The sequence below is a fragment of the Nicotiana sylvestris genome, chromosome 5, assembly GCF_000393655.2.
Source record: "Nicotiana sylvestris chromosome 5, ASM39365v2, whole genome shotgun sequence".
Taxonomy (NCBI): Eukaryota; Viridiplantae; Streptophyta; class Magnoliopsida; order Solanales; family Solanaceae; genus Nicotiana; species Nicotiana sylvestris.
In genome coordinates, this window is record NC_091061.1 from 2203111 (window position 1) to 2226025 (window position 22915).

At 34.6% G+C, this 22915-nt stretch overlaps 3 protein-coding genes across 3 annotated transcripts; 1 reads left to right on the forward strand and 2 right to left on the reverse strand.

Annotated features, from left to right (window-relative positions):
- Positions 1 to 1220: 1220 nt before the first annotated feature.
- LOC104232570 (vestitone reductase) lies at positions 1221 to 3559 on the reverse strand. Its single transcript, XM_009785808.2, is given in 3 exon segments — positions 1221 to 2772; positions 2775 to 3020; positions 3103 to 3559. Coding segments are annotated over 3 exon segments (675 nt in total). The 5' UTR covers positions 3230 to 3559; the 3' UTR covers positions 1221 to 2470.
- Positions 3560 to 6294: 2735 nt separating this feature from the next.
- LOC104232569 (small ribosomal subunit protein uS15) lies at positions 6295 to 8982 on the forward strand. The gene is made up of 5 exons (XM_009785807.2): positions 6295 to 6431; positions 6521 to 6593; positions 7386 to 7524; positions 7618 to 7804; positions 8738 to 8982. The coding sequence occupies exons 1-5, from the start codon at positions 6409 to 6411 to the stop codon at positions 8769 to 8771; spliced, it is 456 nt and encodes a 151-aa protein (XP_009784109.1). The 5' UTR covers positions 6295 to 6408; the 3' UTR covers positions 8772 to 8982.
- A 5197-nt stretch (positions 8983 to 14179) lies between these two features.
- On the reverse strand, positions 14180 to 16222 carry LOC104232568 (UDP-glucuronate 4-epimerase 3-like). Its single transcript, XM_009785806.2, has one exon. The coding sequence runs from the start codon at positions 15861 to 15863 to the stop codon at positions 14556 to 14558; it is 1308 nt and encodes a 435-aa protein (XP_009784108.1). The 5' UTR covers positions 15864 to 16222; the 3' UTR covers positions 14180 to 14555.
- Between the last annotated feature and the right edge of the window lie 6693 nt (positions 16223 to 22915).

Sequence of the window (22915 nt, forward strand, 5' to 3'; positions counted from 1 at the left end):
TGCTTTGCTTAGTTAAAAATAGTCATTATTAACGCAAAATCTTAATGTGAGTCAGTATAACCTGAAATGTAGTATTATTAAAGTCAAATTTTGATTTTTTTATGATACTCAAAGAACTATAATCCCGAACTCATAAATTTCAAATCATGGCTTTGTTTCTTATGAGCAACACACAAAAGCAGATAGTGTTTCTTATAACTAGGGGTATACAAAGGAAACCGAAAAACCGCACCAATCCGATAATCCGAGTCAAACCGAGAAAAAAACCCGACTATGGTTTGGTTTGATTTGGTTTGGTGTTGGAAAAAAAAACCGACAATAATTGGTTTGGTTTGGTTTGGTTTGGTTTTAACTAAAGAAAGTCAAACCGAAACTAAACCAACCCGACATTATATATATAGAAATTTTATGTATATATTTAATATATAAATATATTTATTGTGATGTAATTTATAAATATTTCTTAAAAAATTTCATAATTTTATCTTTTAAGATATTATTTTAAGGTTGGACTTAGAATTTTTGACTGTTCCAATAAGTTTTTATAACCATTAATATTAGTAAATTAAATAATGCTAACAAAAGTCCAAACCAAAATCAAATCAATACTAATGCTAACAAAAGACATTCAATTCAATAGTCAATACTACGAAAAGGAATGTATCGAATATCTATTTTTTGTTTTGCAATAATTTAGATAAAAATGCATAACCTATTTTTATATTTTCTTTAGCGTTTAGTCATGTAATTAATATGCCCTTATTAGTCCACTTACTTTAGCATGACTTAGTACTTTTAGATTATGTTTATTTTTATTATGATTTTTTAATTAGCAATATTTATATTACATAATTTTATTGTCTTTACTGTTGAATATTTTAGGATAATGTCATGACACATCTCATATTTTGTATTATTTTCTTGGAAAATACTTTATATAGTTGTATCTTACTAGGATTAAAGAAATATTTTGAGCGCAAGTTATATGTTTTGTTCTACGAAGATTTTACCGAAAAAAACCCGGAAAACCCAAGAAAAATCGAGATTGAAAAATCCGAGTTTTATTGGTTTGGTCTTTAGATTTAATAACCCGACACAATTGGTTTGGTTTGGTAATCGTAAATTTCGAACCAACCTGACCTATGTACACCCCTACTTATAACATCTCCATTATATGTTATGCTTAATACTTTACATTAATTCAAAAATGCTTCAAGGAAGAAGCTAAAACAATGATTTTTAATTTCACCAATCAAGAAAAAACCCAAAATGGAGGAAGTTTAGTTCTATGCTATCCAATGTCACAAAGTTTCTTGACACTTCCATTTTCCAAACTGAACACGGGATATCTGCTATCTCCCACGACACCGAATAAGCACCAAGGCTTGGATATATAGCAAGACATCACCTAGTGTTTTTGCCTTTCGCTGAAGGGTGAGATGTACACATCCTTACCCCTACCCTGGACGAACAGAGAGGCTTATTCCGATAGACCCTCGGCTAAAAAGATAATTAAACCTGAACTAGAGTTCACGAAATGTGATCGATTTTCTTATCCTTCGTAAGTGTCCTGGCCATCTTGACTAATTCCACGGGATACTTGCTACCTCCCACACCACCTATTAACTTTGTTCACCAAGACATTGACAAATAAGAAGACTTCACGTAGTGTTTTTGCCTTCCCCTGAGATTTGAACCGAACCTGAACTAGAGTATACCCTTTTGTTTGCAGCATTCAATTGCACCATCAAACATTTCCTCAAGGCCATACTTGTACTTGAATCCAGTGTCCAAAAGTTTCTTTGATGAAAGGCTAGGGTGTTTACTATACTCTAGAAGGAATAATGAGGAATAATGATGAAAATCAACTGAACCATCTCTGAAAAAAAACGCGATTATGCCTGTTGAAGAAGAAAGATTAGTTCATAAACTGCTCAGATCAAGACATGCTTATGCCAAAGAAGAAAGGAAAATAAGGATATTGCTTCCAGCAGTTGTATTGCAAAATGTACGTACAGAGACAAACATATAGATATAACATTAACTTCCTTTATTAAGAGCTTTGAAATAATGTTTCCACTCAAAAGCTATCCAAAAGTTATGTCTTTCCTATGTTTCATATAGGAAAAAATTCTGCTCATTATATCAATCAGCTGCACCTTAATCAAAATTCTGCTCAATATCGTTGAGGAAATTAGAAAATGGACTTGCAGAGGGGACTACGAGAAACTAAAAGCTTCCCTTCTTACTTCTTCTATATAGCAGTAGATAAGAGATTAGACCATTTTTATGGTACTAATATATCATCTCCTATTGCTTTTTTGAGCCGAGGGTCTCCTGGAAACAGCCTCTCTACCCTTCGGGGTAGGGGTAAGGTCTGCGTACATATTACCCTCCCCAGACCCCACTTGTGGGATTATACTGGGTCGTTGTTGTTGTTGTTGTTGGTAAATGATTCGACATGAGAAAGTTACACGAGCAGAAGGGGAATACCAAAAATCATTGCCATGGCTGATCGTAATGACTCTGGGAATCGAGGACTCAAGAAGGGACCATGTATCCAACTAGGAATAACAGTCACCAAATCAAGCCCATGCTTCTCAGCAAATTCAAGAGCAGCCTTTTCCGCTAATGTCTTACTAATCACATAAGAAGCTGTAGATATAGGCTTTAAGGTTTTCATGACACTGATATCTGACCATGAGCTCTCATCCACTGTATCTAAACCTTTATCATTAAACACAAGTGTTGTTCTGCTGGAAGTGTAAACAATCGTTTTACTGTTTTTGACTTGAGGCATTCGCGTAAAATTCCCAATGTTCCATCAACTGCTTCTCTTATCTTTTCATCTTCAATTTCTTGGTCGCCAAAATTCATCGGATGAGCAACGTGGAATACTCCAATGCATCCTTCAATAGCTGCAGTAAAGCTTTCCGGTTTATCCAAATCAGCAGTAAATATCCGTAGCCTTTGGGATGCACGGGGCAAGTTCGTGAGGTAGCTAACATCTGTTTTGTGACCTAAAAATTCATTCAGAGTTTTCATCAGATATTACATTTTTTACCTTAAAAGACAATGAATAGAATCAGCGGAAATATTAACCTCGAGTGGACCTTATGGTAGCATTTACTGAGTAGCCATGTTGAAGAAGCTTCATTATCAACCACGACGCTACATATCCTGTTCCACCGGTTACACAAACCATACCTTTGCTGTCATCTACTTCCATCTCTCTCTTACTCAGCTATTCTGTCTTCTTAATCTCGTCACTATAAAATGTTGATTCGACAGATATATGATCCGTCCTTTATTCCCCCTTCATCATAAGGCGTGGTGAAGATCCAGTGTTTAGGTCCCTTCTAAGTAAACTGTGCAACACATTCCAAGAGTTATTAGAAAGAAATAAAAAGAGCACAATAATTCTCAATTCATTATTTGGTGGGAATTATTCAGGTAGGAAAAACAACTACTCTCAATCCCAAACTAGCTGGAACAAACTATTGAAAAGGAAAGACAACAGCGACAACAACAACAACAACCTAGTGAAATCCACAAGTGGGGTCCGGGGAGGGTAGTGTGTACGCATACCTTACCCCTACCCCGGAGGAATGAAAGGAAAATACAACTGTAAATTTTCTTTCGCATGGCTTAGTTGTATGAATACAGTAATAAAATTCATCTTTCTGTACCAGGAAAAGCAACTGAAAAAGAAAAGGCTATTTTGGTTTATTTGGTTTCAGGGGTCAATTATTACAGTTTATTTGTTTTGCTTATGTTAAACATTTCTAGTTTCATTTGTTTGTAATGTACTGATGCATCTATTATCCCTTTCCACTTTCTAATCCTCTTCTCTTTTCTAAATCTTTAGCTATTATTCTAAAAGATATATATTATCCCTGTCTGAGTTCATTCCAAGAATTGACCAACTTGACGCAGAGGCGGAGCCACAGTGTCGGCTACGGGTTGGACCGAACCCAGTAACTTTGGTTCAAATCATATATTTGTCTTAAAATTTTCATTAAATATGTACAAATTTATAATTTAGAACTCGGTAATATAAAAGATTAGAATCTCGAACCATAAACTTGAAATCTTGGCTCCGCCTCTTAGTTGACGCTACCTTGTTTGGACTGATTTGATTAGCTTTATTTTTGGTGGAAATGATCTTCTATGACCCATTACAATTTGAATAGAAGAAAATAACTACAACGATCTCTTGTCTTTTATTTACCGATCTCCTGTATTATATTTTATGATCTCCTGTGAAAAGAGACATATAACTAAAAGAACAGTTGTAACAATAAAACCGACCTCCCTTTGTTCTTGTGATACTTTCTTTTCCTAATAGGATACTATCAAATTCAACTTGGTTATAACAGTATCTATTTGTAATTGACCAAATGTGAAGTTTTCAATATCAAAACTGAATGTCTTTTTTTGGGTTACAACAAAACAATGTAACTGACCAAAATCTGGATAATATAATAACAGCAAAATCAAATTTTTATAAGAAGATGACACCCAAGGGTGTGGCCTAGTAATTAATAAAGTAGGCGAGAACTTGAGGTCTCAGATTCAAATCACAGCTGAGGCAAAAAAACAGATTTCTTCTGATTTATCCAACCTTTCGTAGATAGAGTTACCTGGTACTTGTTGCAGTAGGAGCTGACAGATATCCCTTAGAATTAGTCCAGTGCGCGCAAACTGGCCCGGATACCGCCGTCAGTTAATAAAAAAAAATTATAAGAAGATGAACTATTTCATTACTTAGAGCTAAAATCGAGGTGATTTCTTGTCATCTATCCAAGCGATAGAGTGTGGTACCTTGCGGTAGGTGTCAAATATCCCGTGTAATTAATCGAATTGCGTGCAAATTGAACCGGACACCAGGTCAGTTATCAAAAAAAAAATATAAGAAGATGAACTAGTTCATTACTTAGAGCTAAAACAGAGGAGGGTGAAAAAGGGATATTTCAGAACCTGTACTCAGTGAGCTGCATTTGGCGTTTCAAGAGCAGATTTCTACGGCCAAATAATTTTATCAATTATTGAAGACAAATTTGTGTCACTCCTTTGAGTTGAGAGTGTGTTTTTTATACCGGAAACTAGGGATGTGCACGGATCGGATCGGATTTAGCATATTTCGGATTTGAATTTCGGATTTCGGATTATAGAAAATGCAATCCGAATCCGATTCGAATTATATCGGATCGGATCGGATTTTAAAGTTTGGATCGGATCGGATATCGTATCGTATTATTATGCCTCAAAGTTAAACTAATATGTATATTTTCTTTGTAAAAAAGGCAATACATTAAGAAAAATTCATGTTTATGCAATTATGAGAGTACTATGGTGTTAATATAGCTAAATCTAGCAATTGTAAAGGTAATAACTTGGATGTTGATGTAAATTAAAGTGTAGTATTTATACATGTCCTAATAATTTCGGATTTCGGATTGGATTGGATTAAAATATACCAATCCGAAATCCGAAATTTTAATAAACATAATCCGAAATCCGAAATTCGAAATTGAATGGATCGGTTCGGATTTCGGATATCCGATCCGAATGAACAGCCCTACTGGAAACCAATATATCTCCAAAGATTCAGGTGCTTATAATTCACCGTTAAAATATGAGGTTATTTAATTTTGAATTTAGCATCCCCTAATTGTTTATACCACAAGTATGATATTATTTTTTATTTCATATAACAAATCTCGAATTACTAATTTTGAAATAAATCAACAAAATAATACATATGTCATTCTCCAAAATATTTCTCTCAAACCCTGTAGGCTAGATTTACACCAAAATTATGTTTTATATTATATAATTCAAAAAATTTATTTTCAGTCCAATGAATCAAAGTATAAACGTTAAACAATTTAATCATTATTTAACCATCGTATCATATTTTTTACATTATAATTTCAGGATAACTTATTCACTAACTAAACGATCCTTTACTATTTTGTCCTTTATATCTTTTGTAATCCCCAAAATTATCTTTCTCTAAAATATAACCCCTAACTCTCTCCAATTCAATTTCGCAAATTATTATTATCCATGTAAAAGTTAATTATTTTTTATAAATAGTTTGAAGACTATTTTAGTGTCAACACCATACCGTCAAATATTGTTTATTATCAGTATCGACACTACAATCCAAATGCGTAAAATTATGTTTATTCGATAGTTTGTAATTCATTTTTAAAAATTCAATTACAACGTTCGTTTATTTTTTTAAAAAAAAACTATGAGTTAAAAACAAAGACAAAGACTTCATTGCCCAAAAAAAAGAAAATAAAAAATGAGTAGCCTATAAAACCGTAATTACCCGCAAATAACCATTTTAGGGTTTTATTGCTGTAGCCACACCTCAGAACACCGCCGACAGCCGCCATGGGTCGTATGCACAGTCGAGGGTCCGTTCACTCTTTCTTCCATTTATATAACACTGTATTTGATAATACATTGTTTCTGATTTTTATGTTAATTTTTGTTTTGCTCACAGCAAGGGTATTTCAGCTTCAGCACTTCCGTACAAAAGGACTCCACCAAGTTGGTTGAAAATCTCTGCTCCTGATGTATGCCCTTGAAAATTTTACTTATTTTTGCTTAATTGGATGAAATGGAAATATACTGGCGGTTTTTACAAACATTTATTATGAAGCTAGTATATTTTATATTTTTTTAATTTGTATTTGCATAAAATTGGTATGAGATGGTTTAAATGGAGTAACTTGGTCAGTGAGGATTCGTATAGCGGATTCCAACTTGTTTGAGGCGTAGTTGTTGTTTAGTTATCTCACTCTATTTACTAGCTAAAAGAGTAAAAGCTTAGAGTGTGTTTCCTTGAGTATTCAAAGATGTTGCCTTTAGTGTGTAGGTGGAATTCACTCCAATTACCTTATATGCTTATCCATTTCGACTTTGTTTACCGTTTCCGTTTACTGCAAAGTACTGGAAAAATATTCCACCTGTTTTCTTATCTAATCACTGGATTCAATATTTCCTAATCAATGCTAAGGACGAAATGTATGCAAGGTAATATGTAATTCTGTAGCCTAAGCTCCTAACCATGAAAAAGCAAGTGGGGGCGTTGCCCTGTTGAGCTATGTTCCAGATAATGATGGATGCATAGGTTAGTGATGCCTCGTAACTGCCTCCATATGAAAATAATAACAATGATAAGTGTGTCAATTAGATGAAATTAGAACATGTTGGAGTTTGGTCAGTCAAAAAGAGTCAAGCTAATATCCTGAAATAATAGTTGCACAACTGAACTGACTCAACGTTTCCTGACCTTGGTAAACTCATTCAGTTATTTCCTTTGTTTTACTAAAAGAACATAAGAGATGTACTTTCTTGTGTTTCAGGTTGAGGATAATATATGCAAGTTTGCCAAAAAGGGTTTGACACCATCTCAAATTGGTGTTATTCTTCGTGATTCTCATGGTATTGCTCAGGTGAAGAGTGTAACTGGTAGCAAGATTCTCAGAATTTTGAAGGCTCATGGTACTTATTTGGCATGTTTGGCGACTAAGTTGATACTTCATAAGACTTATCGAAAGGAAATGGTTGATTAACCTATGGTTTTTTGTATTCTAGGTCTGGCTCCTGAGATTCCCGAGGATCTCTATCACCTTATCAAGAAAGCTGTTGCCATCCGGAAGCATCTTGAGAGAAACAGGAAAGACAAGGATTCCAAGTTTAGGTTGATTCTTGTTGAGAGCAGGATTCACCGACTTGCTCGTTACTATAAGAAAACAAAGAAGCTTCCACCAGTATGGAAGTAGTAAGTCCACTCTCATATATATGACTCTATTATTGTGCTTCTGAGTCTCCATAGTAATCAGTCTAATCTTGATTTTGCAATCATAATGTGTTCAATGCAAGTGATTGTGGAAATTCTAATAGGTTATAACTTTTTACCTAAGCATGTGTTGTGATTGTCTTTGGGAATGTACTTGGGAGATGAATTTTATTTAGAGACCTTTTCTATAGCTCCACCAGTGTGTTATGCTTGGTTTTCTCTGGAATTTAATTTTGGATTTACCTTCTAGCTGGAGATTCCATGGAAAAATTTGAATGTTTTGCTCTCCTGGTCAATTTTTTGTTTCAGACACAAGTTGTTGTATCGCTTGCAGTTTAGCGTTATGTTTATATCATCGTGATATTATCCCTGTGGGGTTGGTTCCTCTTTTGTACTCTATCCAAATATTATGGAAAGAGTATGAATGAGGTTTTCAACATTTTTATGTTTCTTGTCCGACACCCACATCACTGTGCTGCTTATAACTTTTAAAGGTTCATCTGATGTATACTGTTATGTTTAGTTAACTGATAGATAGAATCATGGGTCATGATCTTTTGTTAGACAAGTCTCGTCATAATTGGTTCTTTGGATCTGCCTCTACACTTTCTCATTGTACTACTTGAGCAATCTTTGTGTTTGTAAGACACTAAGACAAGTCTTGATCTGCACTTAAAAAATAAAAAAGACAATCTCAATCTGTATGCCAAAATGAAATTACGTTGTCTCCTGTCGTCTGAGGTAAACATTTTGCCGGTTTACTTTCATCTCTCTGGTTGATCGAATTGGTTTATGTGAAGTTAGTTTCAATTTCATGTAACGTTTCCATGTTTAATTGGTGCCTTGAATGATCCGGTTGCCTTTCTTTTTTTGTAAAAATGCATTATTAATGTCTTTTATTCGTGTGCCTTGCAGTGAATCTACCACAGCCAGTACTCTAGTAGCATAGAGAAGTTTCTGTCATTGCAAATGCGACTTTTGCAGCCGAAATCTGCGTCCAAAATTCAAGATTAAGTTTGTAACTGCCAGGATGTTTAGCGAGAAAAGTTTTTGTCATGATGTTTGCGCTGATATAATTTTCTGTTTTAAGTTGATCTTCTGTTCGCTTTTCTTTCATTAGATATTTGTGATATATTCAAGTCTTAGCGACTTTTATTTAATCCTGATCTTACCAATGTTTTCAAATTAATCTTATTTTGGCCCAAGGTTAAAGTTGACTAGCTTACATTGACTAAGCATATAACCAGTTTGTTCCGTCTAGACTTTATTGATTTGGAATTATTGTATGTTTAAGAAGTACGATGTCTTAAGTAAGTCTCAATTTTCTGACTCTCATCTTGTTAACTGACTTAACCGCAATACTTATCCAAAGACGGGACAAGTTGAAAGAGCTTCGGTAGTTACACTTTCTGTCTCGCATAAGAAAGAGAGTTTAAAGTGCCATACAAAGAACCTTAGATAAGGGGATTCCTCCCATTGACTGAAGTTCAGAGTCAACCTTCCACACAAGGCAATGGTGGTGGCAATTTGAGTCCAAATCCATCCAACTCGCCCAATGGGTCTATTTGGGTTAAGCCTAAATTAATTCATTATCTTTTATAGCTTATTTTGACCTATTAAGCAGCCCAAATACAACTCATTAAACTCACTCAAAACAAAGGGATTTCAATCCAATTTATTTAGAAATTTACTTAGTTGTTCCAATTTTACTTATCTAGAAATTTACTTAGCTACCCCACACAAACCCCCTCAATTTTTATTTTACTTTTTTTTTTTTGTATTTTCAATTTTTTGTTTTTTTTTTTTGTTTTTTTTTTAAGGAAAGAGCAATGACTTTACTGCAAATTAAGGTGTCTCTTTCAAAAGGTTAAGATTTGTCTCCTTAACATAATCTTTAATGTGCAAAGCACTTTGAAAGCTCTGAACAGAGAGGATCTAGAATATAAACATTATTGGTTCGAGTTTGGAATTGGACAACAAAACCATTTAATTTAGGGTGTGTTTGGTACGAAGAAAAATGTTTTCCATGGAAAATGAGTGATTTTATTACTTATTTTCCCTGGTTTGGTTGGCGAGGGAAAAACTTTTTCTGGAAAATATTTTCTAGTGTTTAGTTAGAGAGCATAAAATATTTTTTTATGCTACTTTCATCACCCCTTCCCCCAAGTCCCCATGTTTCCTTCCCCCCCTCCTCCCCCCCCCTCCCCCAAAACCCAATATTTTCAGGACTATTTTTTTCTTCAAGAATTTAATTATTCTTCTAAAAATTCGCACAAACCCAAAAGAACTAATGTGTTGCTTTTATGCAAAAATAATGTTAAAATTTGTGCTTCATAACTAAAAAGATAATACTCTTTTTTTGGTTGAAAAAGAAAATATTCTTTCTACAACATGAAAATAAAGTACTCATTTATTGAAATAAAAGAAAATACTTTTTCTACATCATGAAAAGAATACTTATTTTGTTGAAATGAAAAAAGATACTTTATTTACATCATGAAAAGAAAATACTTTTTTGTTGAAATGTACTTTTCTGAGTGAAAAGAATTCTTTTTTTTTTTGGTTAAAATGAAAAAAAAATACTTTTTTATATCATAAAAAAAACTCATTTGTTGAAATGAAAAAAAAGTATTAATAATAATATTTTTATATAACATTTTTTTAGGGTGGGTGAGGTGGGTAAGTGGGGTTGGGGTGGGGGGTTGGTGGGTGTGGGTGTGGGTGGGGTTTGGGTGGGTGTGGGGGTGTGGGGTGGGGATGGGCAATAGGGTGGAGAAGGTTGAGAAAGAGTTTTGGAAAATATTTTTCGGGAAAATATTTTCATCCAATTGAAGGAAAATGAGTTCATTTGGAAAATGTTTTACAAAATATTTAAGTCAACAAAATATGAGAAAATTAAAAAATATTTTCCGATACCAAACACACCCTTAATGAGCCTGAATACTACTATTCGTAAATTTTTAATAAAATTCTTTAACATATATAATTCGAGTTGAAGCTACTAAATTCAAATGAACCCGTAATTCTTTACTACATCAGCCCCTGGCCATAAAATTAGAAGGTGCATTGTCTTTGACCAACTGAACATACCCCCCTCCAAAAAATAAAATCCACGTGCTTCATGTGCTTTTTTTAATTGAGGTGTCGGCTGAGACTCCAAAAATCCAAAAATAGGTCGGTGCAGATCTATTTGTTATTGAAATAATCATTTGTAGAGCCCGTGAAACATAAAGCAGATGCAGCCATTTGCTTTTGCCAGAATAATACACATAGTTTAATCTGCTACACGGCTTTGATCAGTCATGCGGAAGCTAGCAAAACAAACCTTGAACGACGATAAATCATACAATAAAAAGAAATATATCAAAAGAGACACAAACATTTAACGTGGTTCGGTCAACTGACCTACGTCCACAACGGAGATGAGCAATCCACTATATAAAAAGAGTACAAAATATCGAGAGAACAACCTCACGAAGAGGAAAATACAAGTGACTCACTAACACTTGTCCCGTAAAGTTCTCCCCCTAAACACGACTCTAAAGCCCCCTATGGCTACATTGTGGATGCTGCTGAATGAGAATGAAGGATCCTCAATTTATAGAAGTCCAAATCTTTTCCTACAAGAAAAAGGACTAGCCAAGTATAGGAGAATTATAATTTTCTTTTACAAAAAGGAAACCCAATTAAGGTAATTATATTGTCCTTTCTTTCGACAAATAGGAAAACCAAATATGGTAAGAAAATTATGGCAAATACCTAACAATTCTCCCCCTTGGCCGGAATTTTCTGACAACATAAACTTGATCCGCCTTCTTCACATAGCCTTCAACAGGTCACATCTCCAAATCTCCACCACAAAGTTTGTCTCAATGTACGTAGCACACCGGTCAAATTTCTCAGAAAAAAAATCATGATTATCGTCAAAAATGTTGCGGCTAGAACTGAACCTGCCAAGATGAACATGTCTTGAACCTCGCTCTGATACCACTTGTTAGAAGAGGTTAACTGCAATTCAAATATACCATTTATAAACTAATTTTAACTTATATAACACTAATTGTGTAAAAATTAAATATACCATTCATAAACTAAATTTAACTTATATAACACTAATTGTGTAAAATCTTTATACTATCAGTGTATTTAACCATATCATAGCAGCTAACAATCTTTTGTCACGACTCAAACAGTTGGGCCATGACGAGTGTCCGAGTTCTACCTGTCGATCACCCCTAAGCATATGTCTAAGATATAAACATGAAATAAGTGTAGGTCATGCATAACGTAAAGCAATAAACTACTGATTCATGTGAATAACATACGCAGGAAACATGCCCAAAAGACATATATATAAGGAATACGGTAGGGCGAGCCGATAAGGCTACATACTATCCAACTATTCATGACTGTCTACAGACCTCTAATAGAGAGTTGCATTAAGTATGGGACTGGCCTTATTTTTCAAGTTACTAATCTTACTTTTTATAGACATGTTACTTGTGATTATTTTTTAGATAACCTGACAACTATGTTGTGCGGACTCTCAAAATATGTTGTCACACTCGTGTTAGATCTTCAAAAATGCACTACTTTTGGAAGATCCGACATGTACTCATCAATTAAAGAGTCTGAGCACCATAGCCTGATAGTGAAAAAATTCTTTTACTGTCAGTGCAAGTGACAGTTGCTATGCCAATTAAATAGCCAAAGTAACTCAATCATTCACTGTAGCTACTTCTTAGCAACTCTATGAAGGGCTGAATAAGATGAGATATTGTACTATTTAACTCCCAACTGTTAGGTGGATCATATGGCAAAGGGACTCTTTCTTTTTTATAGGGCATGGCTTATTGCACTAAGTAGACAACAAAAATAATTGTCATATCTGCTATCAGCTAGCAATTGGCAGCACTGCCTCCAAAATAATCATCTTTCTTTGGCTATAGTCTAAAAGGCAACCATCCATGTGTTAAGACACTGTTAATAACTTACTGAAACTCAGATTTCTTTCCATCTACCTAAACTATGGTAGGTAGAGTTGGAACCGACACCTGTGCTGGTGGAAGATAGCAGATATTCGGTGGAATAGTCAAAAATGAGAGGAAGTTGCCCCCGACACCATCATTAAGATAATATATTTTAATTTTTTTTTTACTGAAACTCAAACTCAAAATTGGATTTATCATACATAAGGTGTGGAGAACTGATTTTAACAGAAGCATTCAGAAGGTGTAATCTGCTCCGGTGTATAAGACATCTTGCGTTCACGCAGGGTCTAAGGGAGAGCCGCACCCCAATGGATATGATGTAGACAGTTTACCCTAATGCAAACACTAGTGGCTGCTTCATTGGCCGAAACAATTTTCATGGCCACAAATTCCAAAATGCCTATGACCATTTCCCGAAATGAAATCTGAGGAGAACCATCAACACAGATCCAATAGACAACCTAGTAAGAGGAATTCCTCTCAATATTTTTGTGCTCAACAGCATCAGATTTCCATAAGAATACTAAAGTGTTTCTAGAATCAAGCATAAAAATCTATTGAAAGAAAGGCATTGAAATCCAGTTTTTTTCCACCAAAACTGCACATTTGTATCTTTCCTCTTAACAGTTGAGCCAAGGGTCTCCGGAAGCCGCTTCTCTACCTTCACAAGGTACGGGTAAGGTCTACGTACAAACTACCCTTCCCAGACTCCACTTATAGAATTATACTGGGTATATTGCTGGGTATATTGCTGCTGTTGTTAGTAACTAGATAACAAGTTTAAGTCTCGAAAAAGCAACACTAAAAACAGCAATGGGCAAAAGCAGAAACACCAACAAGAGAAACCCATGATCTAAAAAGTCACAGGTGTCATTTAATCCACACCCCGCTGCTCATTCAAGATCACGGTCAAGTTTCTTTTGGAACTAATTTTTCATGTTATGTTATAATATATGTTTTCTATAATAACACTTCGCTGTAAGTAGCCAAAAATGTATGTAACAAACGAGACTGTTATAGAGAGGTTTGACTGTACTATGTTACAACTTCAAACGATTCTTTGTATCCGCCTGCCCGCCCTCTCTTTCTTTCTTCTCCACGAAACCAAAATTCCACAGAACTTGGCTAAGGAAGAATTGCAACAATCTATTGCAATGACCCTAATAATCGACTTTTGATAGTAAATCATGATGTGCCGAATATGTACAATGAATGATCACAGAGAAGTAAATATCAGAAAGGAGTAGCAACATAAGTAAAACTGCATAATAGGATTAACCAAAATTATCTATGTAGAAGACGATATCATATTGATAAACAAGAATATTCAGTTTTAAAGATATACACAACACAGTGAACTCAAATATGGAACTATCGTATGCTACTTTTATTAGAATTTGATATAAAGATGATACATGTCCACTGTCCATCAATCAGCAGCAGATCTATCTATCATGAATTCTACAATTTTGAAACTAATACAATTACACTTAAAAGGTGTAAAATAAAAAAAACAGTTGGTTTCAGGTTGCGTTTGATGCATATCAACTAGCGCAGCAAACACCATCCATCCACCACAACTTCTTCATCGTGGGATCGGATGTGCCCCTTATATAGTATCATTAAGATATGAAAAAAACAAGAAAATGGGGGCACAACAAGCGGGAGAAGAGTTAAAACAATCATAAGAATCAAAGTGAACAAGAATTAATTGTCCTACCACACAACTGAATCGAATTGCATCACTGCGCACTTTTCTTTCCATTACCATAATAACTTAAGTACCATCGAACGAATTTCTTCAATCCTGTCTGTAAATCCGTGGTAGGCTTATAACCGAGCTCCTTGTGAGCTGAGCTTATATTTGCATGAGTAAACTGCACGTCCCCATTCCTTGGCAACTTCATAACCAATCTCTTAGCCTTTACCTTCAACAACTTCTCTAAAATGCTAACAAGATCAGAAACCGGGACAGGGGAAGTGTTGCCCAAATTAAACACCCTCAATTGAGCAGGACCTTTCTTCTTCCCACCACTTCCCGTGCTCTTTTTAGCGGTGTCCAATGCCCCCACACAGCCCTTAACTATATCATCAATGTAGGTAAAATCTCTTGCGACCGTGCCATGATTAGCCGCCTCGAAGATTGGAATTGATTTTCCTTTCAATATATCCCTTGTGAAAAAGAAGTAAGCCATATCTGGCCGTCCCCACGGTCCATAAACCGTGAAAAATCTCAATCCAGTTATTGACAGCCCATAGATATGATTATAGGTATGAGCAATTTCCTCACCAGCTTTTTTAGTAGCAGCATATAAACTAGCAGGTTGGTCTGTTCTATCCCTCTCTGAAAAGGGTACCTTAGTATTCAATCCATATACAGAACTAGACGACGCCCAAACAATCGCAGGTTGAGGATTGACACTTTTGCAAACCTCAAGAACATTAACAAGACCAGCAATATTACTATGCACATATGATCCCGGATTTTCCATGGCATACCTCACGCCCGCTTGTGCAGCTAAATGCATAACATGAGTAAATGCGACAACTTCAAAAAGTTTCTTTAAGAGGGCGACATCATTGATATCGCCCTCAACAATGTACACACCGGAGCGTTCTAATAGCTCCTGCCTCGCTCTTTTGAGCGAGGGATCATAATAATCATTAAAATTATCCAAACCTACTACGCCATCTCCGCGGCGTTTTAAGGCAGCTGAAACATGTGTTCCTACAAATCCAGCAGCACCAGTTACCAAAACACAAATACCATTTTTTGACCTGATTTTTGCTGAGGATTTAATCTTTTTTTCCCACACTGGACCACCATAAGAGCTGGTTCTAAGAGATCTCCTTGAGAGATCTGAAGAAACATTTGATACAGAATTTGGTGATCTGTAAAAGAATACAAAGATTAACCCCACAAAAACAAGTGACCAAAAAATAATCTTGGATAAAGAAAATTGTAGCCTAAGCCTATTATAAGGGGATTTTTCAATCTTGTATTTTCCTGGGGTTGATGGAATATTATCAATGTGCTTCATTTGGGACATTATTTTACGCAAAATCTTGGAGATTAGAGCAATACCCAGATTAGGAATCTCTTATTTTCAAAAGAAAATCAGCAAAGTTCTGATTTTTCTTGAAAAAAAGTTTAGGGCTAGGGTTTGAGAAATTTTCTTCTTTTTTTTTTTTGCCCCAAATGGATGATTGATTCTTGATAATGTAAATGGGGATAGAAAAAGAAAAAGGGGTGGCTAGTATTGAAGTTTTGGCTGCTTTATTTATGAGAATCTATCTGGTTTTGGTTCAAAGATGGTGTTTTTATTTTTGTGTTGTTTTTTTTTTTTTTTTGGTTTTGATTTGTAAAGAAGAAAGATTGATGATTTGTATTAGAATTGATGATTAGAAGGAGAGAGATCTGAGGGAGGGAGAAGAATGAGGTTTGAAGAATTTAAAAAGGCAAAAATGAAGATTTGAAGTGGACTAATAGAAAGAGGGGTGGGGGTGGGGGGAGGGGGGAAAGATCAAGAACAAAGTCAAACACAACTGTAAATTAATGAATTGGATTAACCTTTTGTATTAAGCTTTTGATTGGAGAGTTTTATCAATGAAAGCTACTAAGGGCTCGTTTTGTACCAGAAATAATAGATAATTAATTCCGGAATCACATTTGAGATAAGTTTATCGTACATTTGGTTGGAATAAAATTACAAGTATAACTAATTTTGATATTAATTATTGAAAGAATTACAAAAAAATACACATGACTTCACACCATAGCAAAAGTGGCCCATGTTTTTAAGTTTTACCCCACCTAGTCCATATTGTACACATTTTGAAAACACTGGCTCTTGCAAGTTCAAAATCTATGTTCTTACAACCATTGCTTCTAAAAAGCTATGAAGTTAAATTTGTGTTCTCGATCACAACCATTGCTTTCACTCTCTATTCTTCTCACATCTTTTACATATGCTTCAAGGGACCGTCCGCCATTGCTGTTTCTCCCCATATGTCACATGGTTGTAATGTAAAAAAATTGAAGAGTAAAAGTCCATCATTGAAGGTCATTCAAAGCTTTGCTTTATAGAATAGAATTTTTTAAGTTTGTTAATTGTTTGGATTGGGTGTTCTTCCAATTGATTGAAAATATCAAAATGAGTTAAATTTCAGAAAAGACGCAAGGAAGAAGACGAAGTCAGCTTTTTGTATAATTATATATAATCTTGTATAATAGTGTATATGAGTGTATAAACACATCTTATACACTATTATACACTTTTATACACATTTATACAAACGTCTGTAGACGAACTTCTTCCACAATTTTCAGTTGCAATTCTAGTTCAAAATCAGTCCAAATCTCCATTAAATGACTTCAAATTTTATATACAACATTCTTATACTATTTCTAACAAGTCTAAATAACACTCACTCCAAATTTCTCACAAAATCAAATCCGGAATTTAAACCCACATATTTAAGCTTGTTAAAAATTTAATTTTCACCACCCAAATGGATTTGGTTTGTTGAACTAATATTTGAGCCACAGTTACTGGTTCAAAAAATTAACTTAAAAGCTTGTGCAAGCTTTTTTAAAAATTAAATAGTAATTTTAAGAACCTATTGGAGTTGGATGTTGAATCTTAGCCTATTATTTTTGGGCTAATTGGTTGTAAATTGAAATATAGGCTATAAAAGTGAAAAGTGGGGAGCTCAGTTGTTCTTATGTGAAATTTTTCCTTAATTATTTCGCAATTATAATGTTACATTTTATTCCTATGGGAAGGTAGAAATAATAATGCCGGAATAAATTTACAACCAAATGACCCCCAAGAGGTATATTTTTTAGTTTTTACAAACAACTTAGTGGGGCGTTTGGACATAAAAATTATAAAATTTCAAAAAAAGGGTAAAAAAAAAAATTCAAGTGAAAATGATATTTGAAAATAGAGTTGTGTTTGGACATGAATAATATTTTGGGTTGTTTTTTGAAGTTTTGTGAGCGATCTGAGTGAAGATTTTGAAAAACAGCTTTTTGGAGTTTTTCAAATTTTCGAAAAATTCCTAAATGCATTTTCAACTGAGAATTGAAAATTTTATGAACAAATGTTGCTTTCGAAAAAAAAAATTCTTATGTCCAAACGAGCTCTTAGTTGGAGGGGGTGGGTGTTTTTTTTTTTTGTGGGGGGGGGTGGGGGGGGGGGTTCTTGGAGGAGAAAGAGTTGGGAGATGGGAGGAGGGAGATTATTACATTGATTGGTGAGAAAAAGAGCTCAAAATGAAGCCTTTATTTTCATAAATTGTTTACTTTAAATATGAGGGGAGATTCTTGATTTTGGGTAAAGAGATTAAGGTTCTGGTGTTTTTGAAGTGTGAGGGAAATGAGGATGGTTTCTTGGAGATGGAGTGGACGAGATTTTGGGGCTAATTATGAGGGGCAACTAATTTACACTTTCATTGGTTGGTGGAAAAGATTGATAATTTCAATATCTTCACTAATTTTAATTGTTTGATAACTATGATGGTGATAACATGATGCACCGATCCTATAATTAAGGTAAGCTTTTTCATTCTAACTTTTCAATTTATCCTAATATCCTCACAAATTTTGGATTTTTTTCTAATATCTACTTAGTTACCAAGTGAACTTGTACTCACCTCGACTCCTTATTTTAATTTTGCGAAATTAAAGCAAGCTCTTTTTAACATTTTCATTTCGTTAGCTTCTTTTTAGTAATACTAGTTTATTGTTTTTATTGACTTGAAAACAAGTTTAACAGCCAATTCGATCAGACTTTCATAACTCTCCTCTTACTTCTCATTCATAGCATAGTTCAATTAGCTCCTATTGCAGAGCCTTGTCTGTTATTCGCACCTAGTATTTACATCAAAATATATTGGTCGATTATGGTAAGCAATAATATGGAATACATTATGCATATCATGTATTTATTGAAGTGGTATAAATATCAAACTTATTCACACTTAAATGTTTATGCCAAATTTGGCTTTGCTTCTATACTTCCCTTTATTGAATTAAAAAGGAAAATAAAAGTAGCTTTAATTACCATTAGGAAATCATGAGTAAATAAGGCAAATATGTAAGATAGTGTTACGTCCCATCTCAAATACAAAGCACATTAATAGTATATTAATATGAACTTCTTGCAAATATAGTCAACAATGTTGGAGAAAATTTACAATTAGCCAGATTTACAAGTGGTCATTCAAAAATAGTTGTAGTTTCAAAAGTAATCGAATTTTAGCCACTTTCATGTAAAGATAAATCTGAATGAAAACACTATTCAAAATCCGAAAAATACTCCAGCATAATATGCTGGAAATTCATACACAGGTACTCCAATCTCCAATATAGTATGCTAGAACTTTTCACGTGTTGGAGTTCCAGTATAATATGCTAGAAGTTCATACACAAGTGCACGAATCTCCAGTATATTATGCTGGAACTTTTCGTGTTGCAGCAAAATATTGACTATTTTTCAATGACTTTGCAAACGCTGCTATTTTTTAATGAGCAGTTCGAAAACTAGCTAGCTCGCACTAATTTTACAACCATGCTTTCTTCGTCTCATAGTTTCACTTCTATCCAATATATTCTGTCTTGTAAAAGTCCAAAAAAATAAAACAAGTACAAATCATGATTTTCTCCTCTTTCTTTATCTAATTTAAGTTAATTCCGTAGTCTAATATGCTCGAATACTTTGAGAAAAATAAGTGCCTTGGTGGTATAATGCTCCAAGTACATTATCATTATGGTTTTCCTCTTTCCATTTATGAGAGGATACAAAGAATGACTTATTTCTTACTTAATACATCAAATTATAGCTATAATTTTTTAAAGACAAAATTATATCATATATCACTTGGGCCATACAGTCCATTCGAAAATAGCCCATATTTGAAGCCTTTACCTGGCTTAGCTCATGTTGTATATGTTATGAAATTTACTTTTCACCTGGTAGCCCACAACTTAAAACAACAGTTTTAATATTTTAAATTCCAATTTCTCTGTTTCTCTTTCTCTATTTTCCTCACGCTTTTCTCAAAGATGACGATAATCGACCTCCATTGTTGGGTTCAAGTACTTTTTCGAGTTTTCAATCTTATTTTCAGGTAATTTTCGTTTCTTTTTATGCTTTTACCACAGTTTTTGTTTTGAATTTTGTTTTATTTTTAATTTTTTTTTTTTTTTGCTTTTCTGATTATGCCTATTTTCTTACAATGTTGTTGTGTTTTTCGTTTGATTTTGTGTTCCTTCTATCTTCGTTCTAGGCTTAAACTTGATGTTTCAGTTTGCATGCTTTGTTATTTCGCCTTTTAGGATAGAATTTTTTATTTTTTGAGTTTTGTTACAATTTGGGAAAATTGGCCTCTGCTTTGTGTTCATGGCCTTTATTTTTGGTTCTCTTTTGAATTTTGTTACAGTTTGATTTTTGTGTTTTCCTTCAGTTATCTTCACTTTTGTTAAAGCTTTGTTTGTTTGGTTTATTGTAGAAAATGTGTTCAAAAATACCTGCATCTAAAAGCAAAATGCAGGTTGCTGGAAAAGGCATTAAGTCCGATTATGCGAAAAGATTGAGAGAATTGCCCTAAGCCCTGATTCTGAAGCTAATGTAAATGTCCAGGCGCTAGATGATGATAATTTTGAGTCTCCCGCTCCTCCTAAAAACTCGCAACAAGAGAGCAGTCGAATGACTCGTTCGCAAACGAGGAATTCTCCCACTCCAGTTAAATCATCGAGGGACTTGCCCTCAACCCCTACTTCTGAAGCGAATACGCATGTCCAGGCTCCCGATGATGATGATTTTGAGTCTCCTACTCTTACAAAAAAATTACAACAAGAGAGCAGTCGAATGACTCGTTTGCAAACAAGTAATACTCCTACTCCGGTTAACATCGTTAGAATAAGGAGTAAGAAATATGGGAGACCTGAAAAATCAAAAGAAAAGCTGAAAGTTAATTTGGTTAATGAAGATGATGAAGGCCCCAATGTTAAACCGAAAAGGAGAAAGATCAAGGACGATGGTGAGAGTGGTCTTGATTGCATATCGAAAGAATAAAGGTTTGTTATTCGCTGCAAATTGAACGAGAGAAAAGCTACATTGAAGGTATCCCCTATGTTGCTATTAATTTATACATGCTTATACAATTTTATACAAAGTTATACAGTTGTTTATACATCTTTATACAAGTACTGCTACACTGATTTATACATTTTTATAAAATATTTTAGTATAGTTTTTGTTCCTGATCTATTTCTTGTTATTTTTTCATATGCAAGGTTGGGGACTTCTATATACAACCAGTTGATCATTTCCACAACAGGATTAGTTCCCATACTGAAACTGATATTGTGAGCATTTTGAAGCAATGTTTGACTGACACACAGCTTCAAATGTTTCGTGCTAGTTGTTTTGGGTACTTCTTGGACCTCCCTCAATTTAAAATTCAAAATCAACTTATTCATTGTATATTATTGAGGGAAGTCATCCCAGGACGGGAAAGGGAGTTGTGGGTGAAAATTAATGGTTGTTTGCTGCGTTTTGGCATTGGAGAGTTTGTTGTTATCACTACTTTGAAGTGTGTAGAAGACGACACCACTTTTTGTGACAAACCAGATGTTAATAGGTTGCTAAAAGAGTACTTTCCAGGAGATGGAAAAAAAGTTATAACGAGGGGGCAGCTTCTTGATCGCTTCAAGAAAAAGGATTGGAAGTCGGACGGAGATGCGTTCAAGATGGCCTTGATGGTGTTTATCCATCATTTCATATTCTCAGATGCCAATAATCATGGTATCAACAAAGATGATTTTGATATCATTGAAAGTGGTCAATATCAGACGTATGCTTGGGGAAAAAAGTCATTTGAAGATATTCTAAAGACAATGAGGGACAGACAGTGTGACTATTTGACAATGTATAGGCTTGGAGGTTTGCCACTTGCATTACAAATATGATTTTTTGAGTGTTACTCTATGGTTGACAAACATCTAGCTGTTTGCGTTGGCACAAATGTGCCATGCATTCTTAATTGAAAAGTGACTGAAACTCCAACATATGCGGATTTGACTGGCGGGGTGATCATGTGTAGTATCGACAAGGTAAATATTTTGTACCATAATGCATCTTCATATACGATTTCAGTTTTCTGTATGTATATTTATGAATGTGTCACAATTTTCTTTTTCTACTGTTGTAATCCAGTTTTTCTTCTTGTAGTTAAACTATAGGAACATTTTCCCTACTCGTGAAGAGATGTCAACTCTGAACAACACGCTTTTTGAAGTTAATGCCTATGATATTGCATTAGGGGAGGTGCCTGTGGTGCCTGCCTTTCACACTGATGATTTTGTCGCTGCATCTCCACCTTGTCCTCAGAATATGGAGCAACAGTCTAAACAACCTTATCCTCAAAATACGAAGCAACAGTCTAAACGACCTTTTCCTCAAAATATGGATCGACAGCCTAACCCGAGTTATGATCCTTTGGTGCGCATTGATCTATTGAATGCTGAAGTTGAGAAGTTGAGAAGTGGTGTTGGAAAGGTACTGGACCTTTAGCTTTTCTGTAGTTTATCAGTACTTTTTGTATATACATGGTTTTTTGGTTATAAACATGGTTGTTGATTTGCTTTTGTTTTTTTGTTGTTGTAGTTGACTGATACAGTGACGACACTCAGCAATTATGTAGTTTCTTCCTTTGAAAAAGTATTTAGTTTTCTGAATATGAAGGAAACCAAGCAAATGAGGGAGGATATTACTGATTCTAAGATAATTGTTTACTGATAAAACCAAATCACTCAACAGTTATACCTTCTCTGAATCATCACTCAACATGCCTTTTCTTTATATTATTTTTTATTAGATTCCTCAGCGCGTGTCTGATGACAATACATCTGGTCTCGGCAAATTTGATGGCTATCAATATGATGTTGTTCCTGACTTTGTCAATCAAGTTGGAGGAGGCCGTGGGGGCTATGCGTAAGATGAGTCGGGGAGAGCGACCGGGCCAGATGAAATTCCGATTGAGTTCTGGAAGTATATGGGTAGAGCGGGCTTGGAGTGGTTGACTGGGCTATTTA